General features: G+C 42.7%; 1 protein-coding gene across 5 annotated transcripts in view; it reads right to left on the bottom strand.

Moving 5' to 3' along the window:
• LOC139757760 (nephrin-like) overlaps positions 1 to 16,962 on the bottom strand; it is a 400,579-nt gene that overhangs the window by 299,860 nt on the left and 83,757 nt on the right. For 2 of the 5 annotated variants that reach the window (XM_071678536.1, XM_071678539.1), the window contains exon 1: positions 15,390 to 16,642. The exons of the other annotated variants lie outside the window; for them this stretch is intronic. In XM_071678536.1, the coding sequence (XP_071534637.1) occupies positions 15,390 to 15,459 (70 nt within the window). In that variant the 5' untranslated portion in view covers positions 15,460 to 16,642. Of the gene's footprint in view, positions 1 to 15,389; positions 16,643 to 16,962 lie in introns of those variants that run through there. 5 annotated transcript variants of the gene reach the window in all.

Below are 16,962 nucleotides of genomic sequence, written 5' to 3'. Positions count from 1 at the left end.
AACTGGTATATATGTGAAACTACAGAATGGCAGGAAGTGCCAGGCTTATATTCTTAAAGGCTGATCATAACTTCTAGGACAGTGAATTGAAAAAGACGCGGAATGTTAGCAGGAAACGCGTCTCTTCTGTAGTTCTGTATCATTAATCTTGCCTTTGATTCCTCAGTGTCTTCCAGACTTTCAGTCGGCTCCCATGAGTCTTATCTATTGCTTCCATAAAGATCTGTAAATTGGCCATTATCATCATTCATACAAACAAATCAGTCAAATTTCACGTCATTATGAACAAATATATATACGATTTTGCATTGAATCACATCGTTATCATTATCAATCCACACACACACACACACACACACACACACACACACACACACACACACACACACGCACACACACACACACACACACACACACACATGGTTCTCCTACATGACACACTAGAGTCAGCATCACTCACCCTACAAGACGGTTTCCTCAACTAAACACACACATATATCATTACCATTTCTTAAATACACCCCCATCCATCACCTGACACACACAGTTCGTCCACTCCATTGTTCTACCCTATCATCTTTCTTCGTTGTACTCAAACCCACTATGCTAGCATGTAGTAGTCTGCTGAGCCTAGCTGTAGGGGAAACTCATCAAAGGAGCTGTGTTAACCAACAACCCAAACATTGATAATCCAGCTCGCTGTCGCCACCTTAAGGATACACTGAAGAGGCAACCATTTCTGTTGTAAAATATATACGTCACAAAGTAATCTTTTTTGAAGATGATTTATGTGGTGTGTGTGTGTGTGTGTGTGTGTGTGTGTGTGTGTTGATGTTGTTATTGTTGTATAACTACACATAATACTTCATCATTCTACTGTAAATATTTCTCGACTGAACAGACTTTGATTCAATTCGCTTCTGTGGAGGAAAGAGAATCTAATTTTCTGCTCATCTACCCTTGTCTGTAGCACAATACTAAACTGTCCTTAGCATAAGACAGACTGAGGAAAGTATAAAAGGCTTATGTATCTAGGAAAAAACAGCGAAAAGTAGAACCTGAGCATTTGTTTGGATGGGATGGGAGCCCATCTGGGAGGCTTTTCGCTGTATAGATCTGGGGGGTAAAAAAGGCCAAGTGCTTCTTTCAGAATACATAAAATCTTACGTCAGTACTGAAGATTTCAGCAACAAATTCCTCGCTGTAAAGCCCCGGCACTACTTTCAGCAGCAAAGTCTTCAGAATGTAGTCTTGATAATAGTTTCTCAGAATAACAATTTGTCGTAAGTAAAGTAACAATAGTTGGAAAGTCTCAGAAGCATGGTATTCAACAGTCGAACTCTATCACCTGAATCTCAATAGATCTAAAATAATCAATGACTCTACATCTGAACTCTACAAGCAAAGTTTCATCAGCGGCTTCTCGTTATGCACACCCTCAGCAGAGTCCTAAATACGAGAGGCCCTCGTTAGCAAAGTCTTTATCACCAAGGGAGCCTGACACACTAACATCACTACCTAGATGGGATGAGTGAGGTTGGTCCTCCTCATTGTCCTCATACCAATCCCACCTTCCCAAAACCTACCCAGGTGTTTGTTTGAAGGTCATCAGTGGGAAGACATAGACTGGGAGGTCTTCTCCCCCTGCAGCTGGGTCTAGCCTCATGTATATGTTACAGTGGCCTTGGAGGTCCTCCGTGCCCACGGCTGGATACGGGACGTTATCTGACCATACGTATATCTTACGATGGTTTCGAGGGTTTCCTACCCTTACGGTTTAGGTCCGCTACCAAATTGCTGTTTTGCCCCTCTGTTCAATCAAGCTGTTGAAAGCTGTCTCCCTACGGCCCTTCTGCAACCATCACATACAGCCCATAAAGAAAACGGGCTAACATATGTTAAGGAATAAGAATATGACTTTAAGACCAGGACATAAAACGTGAGCACATTTATGAGCAAACTTAAGACGGTTATATTCGTGTAAGACCAACACAGACTGAGATTCTGAGCGTTGGGAATGTATGCTGTTGTATTACTGGTTGTCCACTGTCATTAAAAGCCCAAAATCCTTACCATACAAACTAAAACATTCATCATGTAAATTTTATGCTAAAAAATACTGTTTATTATTCATTTCAACGTGCCATGCTTTACTCACGAAGAGTTAAGTGAAGGAGGGGAAATGGAGGATGAAATTTGATTCCTTATGACACGGGAAAGCTAAATGAGACCTAACTTCTGCACGAATTTTTACCTTCGCATAATTATATGGTAGAGTCTAGAGCAATTGTGGGGACTGACGCACGTGCACTAAATTTCGTGGTTTTTGCCAAAAATTAATTTTCATTTCAGGTGAAGTGTGTTGAGCACATGAAACATAGAGTTTCCTGGTGATTAATATACTCTCTGGGGATGTTCTCCTTGTGAAGTAGTGGGCTACACACACACACACACACACACACACACACACATCCACCCCAGCCCCTCCGCCTACCCAACCCACTTCCCTTCCTCAGTTTTATGAAATGTTATACTTTTTTGTGTTGATTTTTCAGCGAGTCGTAGGGAACCTGAGCCGGCCATAGGGAGGGGGTAGGGAGGGAGAGAGAGACGTGGGTAAGAAGAGAGAGCAGGGGAGGCAGAGAGGAGACAGATAGGATGGAGAAGGAGAGTAGACAAGAAAGGGAGTTCGCAGGGAGTGGGGGAGAAAGGGAGAACAGACGAGGGCATCACTGCGGCCCCTGGGAGAGATCCTATATAAGGGAGAAGTGTAATTACATAGGAATTTCAAGCAGGTCCCACTGGCTCTCGGGACGTGAGTTTTTGAGCAATACAGATCAGGTTTGCTGCTCCGCAGGGCAGTTGCCTCCACCGTGTCTTGCCCAGTGTAGTGGTAGTCGTTACAGTCATCTTATTTTTTTGTAAGACTTAGTGTAGGTGAGAACTATATAAAGATGCGACTCGCTTGTGTGTATAGACGTATCAGCTGTTTAAAAACAGCCTTAAAGTTCTTGTAGTTCAAAGAATGTTGTATCTTGATACTGGATATCATTATTATCTTTTTTGTGGGGGAGGAAATGTTATCCTCTACCCGAACAACGTGGTCTGAGACCTTATCTTACTTTACTTATACCTTACGAAGGTCTGGGACCTTACCTGAACTTACGCATACCTTATGATAGTTTCGGAGGTCCTCTATGTCCACGAGCGCCCAGTTATTTTCATCTCCTCTCCTTACTTTCTCCTCCGTATGGAGCTGATATATTCACTTGCCGAACTACTTTTTTCTTTCGGTCAGGTTCGTGATTTCATTCATTGTGGTCAGTGAAGCGTCCATGGACCTCCCTCTTTTTTTGTCTTCTGCACATACAGATTTCCTGCTTCAGTTATACCGAGCCCAGCACGTTTTCAAAATCTGTCTCTTTCTGTGTGATTTTCAAAGTATTTCCGTTCTGTCACTCACACAGTATATATATATATATATATATATATATATATATATATATATATATATATATAATTCTGCGTATTACTAGTTATCACGGCAATCCCCGTTCATTTCTTCACTAGTCAATGCAAAGTTCAGACCAATTTTTTCTCCCTTCGTTCTACCAGGTTTCCAACCCACCGTCCATCTCAGACCAGAGGAAACATTCTTACACACATTTACATTCAAATTTATCTCTCCTGCAGACACCTTGTCGCCTCCTCTTTCTGTTGATGGTTTTATTTTCTTTGACGCAGCCTGGAGACGTAAGGTGACAAAGAGAACCCTCGCGACGAGCATTCTTGAACTCTGCTTCTCGCCACCGAGCGAAATTCCATGGTGATGCCCGGATCAAAGTGTTGCCTTTTCCACTTAGTTTTAAAAGCTGACGACAGAGAAGGATCCCCGACCAGGCGCCTGCTGAAGAGGAAGACTGCTGTCAGACTACCTCCAAGGGCCTCCAGAACACAACTGAAGAGGAGGAATATCGTCAGACTCCGCCAAGCGACTCCGAGAAGCTTCTGAAGAAAATGGATGTTGTTGGATCCAACTAAACGCCTCCAAGACATAGCTGAAGAGGAGAAACATTTTCAGCCCCTAACGGGTGCCTCCAAGACAATGTCAAAGGAAGAAAGTGTTATCAGACCCCAAAAGCAGCATCCAAAACATTACCAGGAAAAAGAAAAGTCCTCATATCTCACAGAGGACTCCAAGACATTACCCAAAGAGGGTGTCTTTAGATCCTGCTAGGTGCCTCAAAGAAAATATCAAAGGTAACGAGTGTCTCTTACTCCACTGAGCGCCTCCAAAGAGAAAGTGACCTCAGGCCTCGCCAGGAACCTCCAAGACACTGCCAAAATGAAGGGTTGTCCCCAGACACCGTCAGGCACCATCAGGACATGACCAACGAGAAAGTGTCCTCAGATCCCTCCACACACCCCTAGGACACTACCGAAGAGAAGTGTCTTCAGAGCCCACCAGATATCTCCAAGACGCTATTGAAGTGAAAGAACGTCCTATGACTCTGCAAGCACTTTCAAGAGAGCATGGGAGGAAAACCAAAAGATTTGACGTTTTGGTGCCCGAATACCAGCTCAAGGAGGATGAGGATGGCACTTCGGGAAAGGGGCTTAACTCCCCCCTCGCATTCACAGCCACCGGGTCCTTCTGCGGTAGTCAAGGTCGCTGAGAAGAGCCCTCTACTGATGAAAATATTTGCTAATTTTGAACAATTTTTGTCCTATAAAAGTAGTTCTTTTTCCCTTTCAAATGGAAGTTGCGGATAATAACATCTTACTTTGATTTTCGAAGTAAAGTTATAATGTTTTCGTTCTTTATTACAGCAGACATAGTATATGCACGGTTATCCAATTTTATTTGGTATAAGTTAGTGTAAGTTGGGAACCAAGCCATCCAGGATTTTTCCAGTGTAAACATGACATACGTATCTCATCTGCGCTCCAGCGAGTACAGCCTGTGTTTTCAGTCGCTCCCAGTAGTTTAGATGCGGGATTGAGAAAGATCTTTACGAACTTTCTAACCGCAATTTCGCCGACTATAGAGAGATAGGGTGACGTTTGCACACAACGGTGTTCCACTTGGGATATTTTTAACATCTTGAAGAACGTTATCAGTGGTTTTACCTCACTTGTCTTAAAGGTCTGTGTGATCCTACCTACCATCCTCTTGGGGAAGCAAGTGCTTCTCTTTTGTGCTCGATGAAGGAAGGATCGTCAGACAATATTACTCCAAGATCTTCCACATTGTTCTTCCGAAGTCTGATGTTCGTCTCTGCCCGATATCATATATTGCTTTTCATTTTCTCATTTCCCCATGAGGGAGTAGTTTGAACTTTTCTCCGTCAATGCAATAAGGGAATTCTTGGTTTATATCTAACTGAAATTTCGTATCGTCGTTCAGTGATGAAATTTCCTTACTTATTCTAGATTATCTGCAAAAGATGATATAAAACTGTAGTTCGTATTTATGTCAGCATTAAGAATCAGAATGAGAACTAACAGAGGCGCAAGTACACTTCCTTTAGCAACAACTTTTTGCTTCAATATCAGAATGATTTACAACATTGTGTAGTTATCTGTTAGTTAAGTTACGTGTCCGCCTTCAATCTTTTCAGTTGAGCGAATTCCTAAAAGGTGCAGTTGATAGACTTGTGGGTCGCAGCCTTACACAACTTGACTTATAAGAGAAGTGGGACTTGGTCGCAAACTAAAATGAAGAGGGTAAAGCCAGACTTCTTAAATGAAAGTCTGGCTTACCTAAGGCTATACAAAGACAGTGTAAGGATATCTGAACCCTTTTCTTTCACGAATCTTGAAAATATATCAAAGAAATATGAGAAGCTTAAATCTGAAATGGTGGTACAATGAGAAATACTAAGAGGATTCCTACTGAAGGAGATTCCCACTGAAGAAGATTCTCACAGAAGGAGATTCCCTCTGAAGAAGATTCTCACAGAAGGAGATTCCCTCTGAAGAAGATTCTCACAGAAGGAGATTCCTTCTGAAGGACATAATAGACGTAAAAAAACAAGTGTTGACTCTGTATACACAGTGGGGTTCCCATGGCACCCTCATACGTTGCACGCACTCGACGCAAAAGAACCTCTTATGAATGTTAATTACCTCCATGAAAACATTAAGTGTTGAGAGTGACGCTGGAGTCTTAGGCATGTGGGGACGCACGAGCGTTTGGACCTCCTGGCAAAAGTTTCAAGGGTGAGGCTAGAGTAGTGTTACACGATCTGTTGCCAGCAACCTAAGAGTCTCTCTCTCTCTCTCTCTCTCTCTCTCTCTCTCTCTCTCTCTCTCTCTCTCTCTCTCTCTCTTGAAAGCCACTTTGCTGTGAAGAAAAAAATTTCACACACCATTAGGCCGCTGCCTGCGTCCTTCTAAACCTAAACTCTTCTACACACACTAATTTCTCTCTCTCTCTCTCTCTCTCTCTCTCTCTCTCTCTCTCTCTCTCTCTCTCTCTCTCTCTCTCTCTACGCACTTGCTTTTGCCTTTTGGCAAAATTTCATCGTAAGTCCTCGCGAGTAAATCCTGTCTCATAGGGACATCCCTTCGCTCCTAAACATATTAAACAGCGCACCGGCAGCTGAAGGTTCCAGGACCCACTATCACAGAAGAAGATTGACCTGCGCACTAACTCACAACGCCTAGCTAGAGGGCCGGGGCAGGTACCACAGAATGGTAAAGAGGGACGTGAGGAATGAGGGGTGTGGAGGGTGAGGGATGGAACTACTCATGCTCCCCTTCCCCCTAAGCCCATCCCCTATACACTGTAATTATGTGCTTCATATTCATTATCGTAATTAGTTCGACGATATATAACGCTGAGCAAGAATAATTAAATTGATATTAAGATAGACAGATTAATAGTCACACATTTGATCAGGTTAGAGCCAGTAGTGCAAATTGGTTCCTGAAGCACTGCAACAGGTCTTGAAGCACTGGAACAGGTCCTGAAGCACTGCAACAGGTCCTGAAGTACTGCCAACAGGTTCAGTGATAATACCCAGTGTAGTCCCACCCTGTTTGGATCATCCTCCGGCAAGGTTAAGAACAACATGGAAGCCCTTGATGAAAAAAAAAGTTTATATCTCAGGATTCAATTTGCGTTCGTTTATAACCTACCAAGATTTTACTTCTAGACCCAAGAAACATATTCGACAGGTCACTGGAGTATGAAGGGTTCGTACGGATGACGATAAAACAAACATGTACAGTAAACATTTGTCTTTACCGTCGTCGACCTTACGTTTATCTGTCGTCAACCTGAAGAAAATTCCAAGGTTCCTGAACAGAGGTGTAATTTGCGACAATAGCTTATCAGGTACACGACAGTAAAACAGCCGTGATAGCGAGCGATGTTGTACCATAAGGAAACCAGGTACTGTACCGTTTTAAGAGACCTAAGATGAAGCTTGTATAGTTTCACAAAGACAATAATATCTTCTTGAAGTAGTTTCATAACTCACTGTGCCATGATGACTTTCAAGATTAGATACTGAGAACAGATCAAGTTCGAATCCATATAATATCTACGACAGGCGAAACCTACAGTGGAGAAGATGGCACAGCAGAACCAGGTATAAATCCTCATAATGACTTAATGAGGCTCCCAAGGGTACATCATCACACTTTACCTTTACCTGACGTTGACCTCCAAGGCTGGGATCTACCCCCACAGCTGTTTTGTTGTCGTTTTACCCGTCGAGATGTTGATGCTGCGTTCTGTACCTCAACTCACTCTGCACAACTTGACTGATCAGCTACAATTCGTAGATATTTTTCCAGAGACTAACGACCTGCTCCCTCTGGTCACTGAGGGAGGACGGTACACAGTATATGCGAGTGTCTACCCAAGAGAGGGAGAATGTTCCCACGATGAGGCGAGGCAGCCTAGGGGTCTTATTCTTGCCCTGCTACTTTTTACCTCTTACGGTTCCCAGTTTAATTGGTGCATTCTGTATACCACGGTAGGGAAATGGAATCCAAGAGTACAGTTCAGGCTGAGGTGCAAGCTTAAAAGAGACGACTGGTGTCTGGTACCAGCATTCTCGTTGCTCTTTTGTAAAACACCTAATGACAGATTAGTGTCTTGGTGAGATTTTCTGACTTAGCTGACACGATGAAAGGGCATTGTCTTAAACACTACTTGGTATGTATTCAAGTCATATCATTTCATCTAAACAAATGGATACAGCCGTTAAGCCAGCCGGGAACTACAAAACATATCCATCAGCTGAGTGGAATCAGATGAACACAACGTGCAAAAAAATTCTCTTGACTTGTGTCACATCCTTGTCAAGTTATCAACAAACACCAGGACGACTTACTTCAGTGGAAAGGACACAGGATGAGACACAACATCTGACGCAGGATATATGCGAAGAAACGTTTCTTACCCACATCAAAAAGCCTTTTTCTTCCAGTTCATTTGGTGACGCATTAATATTCCTTCAAACATCAACATTCCTTTAAACATCATTATAATCTTAAGAAAGAGTTCATAAAGATACAAGGAACGTCACACATCGTTCGTATATGGAAAGGAAGAAAGATCGAACAAGTGGCGTGTCTATAAAATAGATGGGCACGAGTCGGATATCTTCTTTAAAGACCTCAATTTACCATCCAATAAAGGAAAACAAAACCGATAAAAAAGGGACAGATTGACTGTAGGCGTGTGAGTCAATATGAGATCTTCAAAAGATGAGAAAGGTACCATTAATGAGAGAAATAAAAGTCCTTCCTATGAGAGATTCAAAAGATGGATTTTAGCAGTTGACGTATTCCTAGGGGATCACTGAAAATAACACTACTAACATCATTAGATCACTGAAGAAAATTGTGAAATATCTACCAGTCATTACACCTGGTGACCTTACCTTGGGGAAGAGCTGCCTCTTCATAGATCGTGGATTGGATTCTGTGAACTTTTTAGACAATATCATAAGTCTTCATGTCCTGTTTCTCCTTTACATCTGTTTAACTATATGTGTATCAGTCTACCTATCTTATATATATATATATATATATATATATATATATATATATATATATATATATATATATATATATATATATATATACATATATATATATATATATATATATATATATATATATATATATATATATATATATATATAGTGTGTGTGTGTGTGTGTGTGTGTATGTGTGTGTGTGTGACAGCTCCTAAGCTTCGAGCTCCCTAATATTGCTCTCTCTCTCTCTCTCTCTCTCTCTCTCTCTCTCTCTCTCTCTCTCTCTCTCTCTCTCTCTCTCTCTCTCTCTCTCGGACATTAAAAGCCAACCAACGCTAATGGACGCACAGCAGTGTATCCACCAACAAGCCAGTATAGGAGGAGCCTTATCACAATATACATTTCATTTTATTTCACGGGACTGTAATCATGCAGATCAGCATCGTACGCATGGCTGAATGTGAGAGCGAAACTTTCGTAAAAATTAAAAAGGTCTTATTAACATTTCATGAGGGTCGTTTCATCATCCGGAATGAAGAGGGTTTCCACCCTTTCACCAGCGAACGGTAGCGACCATTACGGTCAAGTCTCCATCCACAATTGTTCATGGTCAACCTGTGGTTGTGTCCAGAGACAGGTTGACCTCACGCTGGCCAGGTAGGAGGGAAGACAGACTCTTGAGATGATGGAATGCGATGATACAGATGGAAATCCTGATACTTTATGACATAAAACGTTTGTTTAGGCATTGGCTTGGGTACTAAAGAGATAGGAAACGTAAACACAGCCAAAATTACCATCCATGGCAACTACTACTCCTCATTAAGGCATCATCAACAGTACCAACATAACATTAACAAAGTCATCATCAACGGTAACAACTTAAACATTACCAAAACATGAACAATGGTCCAATGGAACTATTACCAAAGTCACTCCACAACGGTACCATGACAGTGTTACCCAAACCAGTTATGATACCATGACAGTGTTACCCAAACCAGTTATGATACCATACATTCCTTACAAGACTCTCTTAAGAAAAACGGTACTATCACGTTAACAGAGTCACGTGATTACAGTACCGTCACAAAGTGAACGAAGATGTGAATCACATCATTGTGACTTATGTCGTCTCCTTCCCTTCCACTGGCTCAATTCACCCGATATCTTCATTACTACAATAGCAATCACTCAGCGACAACCTCACCACTGTGCACATGTCATCATCTCAAGTCATCACTAAACTAACGAGTCTTCGTCTTAAGGCTATCATCACTACACACCATCGCTTCATCACTACACATCATCACTATCAACAACCACACGACCCACGAAGGTCTTTAGCAATAGGTGTTGATCAGTTGCCTCCACAAGTCACAGACGACATCTGTCTGTCTGTCTGTCATCATCTCACACACACACCACGACTTTCCTCGCCATTGGCTGGCTAATACAAAGGGAAAACTATATTCCTTTTTCTTATGTGTCACACCTCACACCAGACATATCAAGGTCACACACAGGGTTACGTTTGTTACCTTGCTGTCTCATTCATTCTCGGTTTCTCCTTCATTGATTCTAACTCTGTTCCCAAGTGATTCTCACTCTGTCCCCAACTGATTTTCATCCTGTCCTGACTGACTTTCATTTTGTTCCTAAATGATTCTCAGCCTGTTCCCATGTGATACTAACTCTGTCCTCAAGTGATTCTCACCCTATTCCCAGTGATTCTCACCTTACCCTCAACTGATTCTCAGCTTTTTCCCAAGTGATTCTCACCTGGCCCCCATATAATCTTCATCTTTTCTCCAAGCGAATCTCTCCTTGTTTCTAAGTTATTCTCATCCTGTCCGCAAGTAAATCTCACCTTCTCCCTCAGTGATTCTTAGTGACCTCCTGCTTCCATGATTCTCACGTTTTCCTTCATCACCATTCGTGTTTCCTCTGCAGACTCTCACTTCCTCTGTAATTTTCACCTGGTCACTAATTGCCTTTACCTTATGCTCCAGCGACTCTGACCTTGTGTCTTGGGGGGGACCTCGAAGCACCCCCACCCAACTTCGCCTCCCCCACTACCCTCACCAGGATCACTCCTTCAAAACGCTATCCTCTCCTGCCCCACGCTCTTCTAAAGTCCCATTTCTTCCCCACTCCCGAACCATTATTCCTGCCACTCCAGTGTATCATCACCTCCAATCTTCCCTTTCGTCCCACTCGAAAATTAACCATACTCATCCCACTCCCTCACAACTGTCCTTCCATCACTCCTTATCTCACTCCAGAACCAGTTCCAACTCTGCCCACTCCCCGAACTCCTCCTATTCCCGTCACTCGCGAACCAAAATCCCACACCTACCTCTCCTACTCCACCTCCCCCCCCCATCTCCCCCTGTTCCTAGACCGTCAAGCCTCCCTGTCTTTTGTGTGTACAGACCAGCCTACACCAAACCTCCTCCCAAGGCCATACTTGGTGTAGAGAAACACACCATACTGTCCTCCTCTCTCTCCCTCCTCCTATAATCCGATGGGGCCGATGGAACCACCATTTAGTGGAACCACTTATAATGATTGTTCATTAAAACCTGCCACTAGTTTCAAACAGGTATAAGCTTCATACTGATTGCATTTTCAGCTAAACTGTCCACTAATATACTCAGCTTAACTCGCCATTAGTTATTTACACTCAGTTTCAGCCACTGACTGACTGCACATTTTGTTATCGTCCCATTAACTCTGTGTCCAGAGAATTTTCCCAGTGATTACATCCAAAATAAACCTCACATCAATGATATATCCACCTAGCTTTCCACTGTATGTACACAAGGCTAAACCTCCCACGTGAATTACGTCGATTAAAACATATCTATCTATCTGACGATCAATTCCCACTGACTTCACGTCATACGCAACATCTCACTAATTGTCAACACAGTCAAGCAGTGCCGATGATTGCGTAACCATCTATAGCAATAATAACTATATATTCATCCATAATCCTACTGATAATTGACCATTTGATTACAACTGAACGTGAATGAAACTTATTTCTGTATCTTTCAGACTAAACACTGAAACTTCTGTACCGATACTGTATCTCAAGCCTATACTACACATCATATGTAACCCACCCAGTTCAGAATCACTATGCTTGGGTACTTTACTTCACTCAATTTAGAATTTCTTACGAAGAGCTGAACCTGATGTATGGAATATCATTGTAGTTTATATACATATATATATATATATATATATATATATATATATATATATATATATATATATATATATAAGTGGTTGTAGATAGGAAGCTCTGGTTTCAGTGCATTATACATGACAGCTACTGTGTGGATGTGAGTGAATGAGGCTATTTCTACGTTTGTTCCTGGCGCTACCATGCTGACATGGGATATGGCGAACAGGAAAAATAAATAAATGATACACACACACACACACACACACACACACACACACACACACACACACACACCTATATATATATATATATATATATATATATATATATATATATATATATATATATATATATATATATATATACATATATATGAGAGAAAGAGAGAGAGAGAGAGAGAACATTACATACCTTACTGCATCCACTGTGTTGTTACCTAGCATAAAGCATTTAACCAAGAGACCATCTGTATATCACCCAATGTGGATCTGGTGTATATTTCCGCCAGCGTGTGTACCAACCCAACAGCCCTCACTCCCACATCCTCTACGGAACCCGCTAAACTGCTAAGCCATCTCCAGTCTCTGCAACCCTCAGACAAACTTGTGTTTACGGAACTTGATAAACATCCCGACGGCTATTTCCAGCTTCTGTAAACGATCCAGTCTCCTTCCCTTATCTCCAGTTTACGTTTCTCTCTAAACATCCTACCAAACTTCCGTCATGCCCAAAGGTCATTCAGAGCCCCAACTGTATGGGATGTGTGTCTGCTAATCACAGTCAGTTTTATTCGACTATTTGTCCAGTGAGAGTAGTGGGTGGTAGGTCACTCTTCCCGTGTCTCTGAGTTGCCACATCTCGTCACTAACTCACACGTGGATGTCCAGGTGAAGGTCCTCTTGTCGCACAACAAACCATGGCATTTCAGCAGAAGACCCTCGATAGTTCAACAACTTTTGTTTTGTTATTTCCTCGCTTGCTCGGCCAACGACTCAGCACAGCAGCCTGGGCTCAGCCCATGCTGTAGGGAGTATAAGACTCTCCTAGGACTACCACAGATAATCTTCACGTACAACAAGAAAAAAATAAAAAAAGGTTCATTGACATCTAGATGAGCAACACTGAATTCCAAGATGGACGAAGTTTCGCCCTGTGTTGCAAGCATATGTTGCAGGTACACTTAAGAGCTGCTGTGGCCTGGCTGTCATGAGTCCGTTGCTGCAACGTATTCAATCTGCTGCTCGACTGACTTGACAGATTACACAGCGGATATTGATCCATAAGGTTATTACTGTATGTGTAAAGCATGTGCCAGTTCTAATGGATACTGCAGTTGTGTAAACATTATCTGGTAGATTTCAAAGTATCAGTTTCTCTTAATTGACATTTTGATGATTCGATGCAATTATATATATATATATATATATATATATATATATATATATATATATATATATATATCGGGAATATCAAACTCAGCTTGCATGGGTTTACATCACGAGTGAAAAGTCATCTTTGGCGAGTCTGTATCTTCGTGTGTTCAAGGAACTTCAAGCTTCAAAAGTCATTCTGCTACTGAGTGTAACGCAGCCTTGTGGGCGAAGGAGCCCTTGGAAAAGGAGTCCTAGCAAAAGCTCTGTAACTGTAGCACAGTCTCGTCACAGAAGTTCTTACTCCATAGGAGTCCACATTTCCTTGCAACTGGATGTAGTGAAGCCTTGGCTTGCAGGAGCCTCTGAGAAGAGGTCTTGGAGTGTAAGGGATTCAAGGGATGGAGCAAATTGGAGCGATATGGTATACAGGGGGCGTCGTGCTATTACTGAGTTGAACCAGTGCATATATAGTCATGGAAAAACACGGAAAGGTCGGTGAAGCTTACTGTGAACAGGAGGACTGGTTTTACTGCAGTGTACGTGAAAATATATAAATATATATGGATATATATATATATATATATATATATATATATATATATATATATATATATATATATATATATATATATATATATATATTTATCTATTTTATTTATTTCGCTTTGTCGCTGTCTCCCGCGTTAGCGAGGTAGCGCAAGGAAACAGACGAAAGAATGGCCCAACCCACCCACATACACATGTATATACATACACGTCCACACACGCAAAAATATATACCTATACATCTCAACGTATACATATATATATACACACTCAGACATATATATATATATATATATATATATATATATATATATATATATATATATATATATATATATATATACACATGTACATAATGCATACTGTCTGCCTTTATTCATTCCCATCGCCACACCGCCACACATGGAATAACAACCCCTTCCCCCTCATGTGCACGAGGTAGCGCGAGGGAAAGACAACAAAGGCCCCATATATATATATATATATATATATATATATATATATATATATATATATATATATATATATATATAAAATGCCTAAGTTTCATCAGTATTGATCTGAGTTCATTCCCTCTGCTACCCCTCTATTCGAAAACCGGGTCATCATCTGCCGTCATATACTGCACAATGCCTGCATCAACTGTCACCAATTATATGCTATGTGGGCATCATCAACGCCCCTGGCTGATAAATGCCCACCCCACATCACCCGTCATGTGACGGGGGATGGCAGGGGGCGATACTGAATGCCACACTCGCAACCGTCAGGCAGATCGCCCTGTGCTCCAAACGATGGCCATGGGAGAAGTGGGGTGGTGGGGAGAGCAGAGGTATCGTAGATAACGAACACAAAATGACATAAAAGGGACGGCAAGTGCGGAAAAGAGGAGGAGGAGGAGGAGGAGAGGATGGAGGGAATGGGAGCAACGGAGGCTTTACAAACAGGTGAAAATAGGCGAGCAAATGCCTTAGGCTGTTTCTCAAGGGCGACGGTTGACAGGGCGCTGGAAGCCTCAAGGGTGGATGTGAGTGGGTGGTGTCCACTCAGGGTACATGTGAGAGCAACACCTTCGGGTAACATATAACTGATATCTATTCCACTGAAAATTATATCACTACGACACGTGTTTGCGATTGATCTTACGCTGTCTATGTTCATCTATCGCATGGAAGTACTAACTCTAAAAGATACGTCCATGAAGCATTAGGGGTTAAGCCACAAGCAAATACGAAACCTGGAGGGAAATGGTTTTCCAGCAGCTGTGTCACTCACCAAGCTGACGAGCGCCTCCGTATGTAAGGATACAGAAGGTCCCCGAGAGCAGGATCTTCAGCAGGTGCATGTTGCTAGTGTCCCCACAGTGAGAGTCACACAGTCACACATAATAGCAGGAGGTGCCACAAAGCACGGGCAGCAGGAGGAGGAGGAGGAGTAGGAGGCACTTGTTGGCCCTCACAGTGCCTGGCGCCGCGGCGTCATCCTTAGCTGGCACTCTTCCGATCCTCCCCCGACAGTATAAACACTGACGTGTCCTGGAACTCGGTCTGGAGAACACTTTAGTCACTCGTCAGATGTATTTGCCTCTGGAAGAGTCACTTGGCGGACACTTTTTCCTCACTCGTGAATGAAGTGAAGACTTTTGGTAAGTCGGCCTAATGGAAATTCAATTTTTAGTCCAGTGTCTTATAAGTAAATTTTCCGATCGTCCGTCCAGACAGTAACACTCGAATGTGTATCACTCCACTAAAACTTTTCGTCTAAGGTTACAGTAACACTCTCAAGTAGCACACAGACCTCGCTTCACACTCCTTAGCCGATCACACTCGTTATTTCCTCCGTCAGGTCTGTGAGAGACACTCAGAAGAAAGTGTGGGCGTGCTGCCCCCTGTAGGGGATAGGGGTTGAGGTCGGTCTCGAGAGAGAGAGGCAGAGAGATACCCACAAGAAGCCAGGGGGCACTGGAGACGAGGGAGAGAGGGAGATGCTGCTCCACGCCCACACTTCACATGGCCGCCTTCTTGTTGGCCCACCACCGAGTTACGTCAAGATGCCAGAAAATTTCGCGTGAATTATTCAGCTCACCTCTCCAGTACTTCGGGAATGTGGTGTTTCTCACGATATTATTTACGACTGGGGTTGTTTCGGGGATGCAGTTAGGATTTTTAGTTAAAAAATCATAAACAAAAATCTCTTATCGGTTGTGCTGCATCCTCATACACTCACAACACTGCACCAGACATCGCGAGGAGGTCACCGCACTATGTTCACTAGTTCTCATTTATACCTCATTGAGGCGACTTGCACTTTAAACATCACTCATAAATTCGTTTTCTACCTCTCTACTTCTCATCCCTCTCGCTCATCAATACGCTCAATCACCACTCTACGTTAATCCACGGGAGAACTTCATGTAGGCCCCTTGAGTATGGGTAAGGTACAAGATGTAGACTGTACCAGACGCAGAGATGAAGGGCACGGCGAGCGAGCCGGGAGAGCGTCAACCTCACCCCGTCGACGGTCAAGGGAACACTGAGGCCCAGCGGAGGAAGCGGGGCCCCGGACGAACATGGGAAGCAGCCCAGGGTGAGGTGTGCGACGGTGGCCACACAGCTTATTTGCCCATCTATTTTTCACCCAGATGTTTAGGCTGATTTGGAGAATCAATTCTAATGATTCATGGGTTGATACGTTGCATTACTCAGCAACTCCACGAGGAATAAGATAAGATTTATCACAAGGGAGACACAGGTGTGTTGGCAAGTGGCTAACTATCTACGGTAGTGGCTGAGAAACAAGAGCAGTTACCGGGCCCCCAAGACACTAAATCCAATACGTGTTTTGCGAC

Source organism: Panulirus ornatus, chromosome 28, assembly GCF_036320965.1.
Source record: "Panulirus ornatus isolate Po-2019 chromosome 28, ASM3632096v1, whole genome shotgun sequence".
Lineage (NCBI taxonomy): Eukaryota > Metazoa > Arthropoda > Malacostraca > Decapoda > Palinuridae > Panulirus > Panulirus ornatus.
The sequence above is the reverse complement of the archived record's forward strand: the minus strand, read 5'-3'. Positions and strand labels throughout refer to the sequence as shown.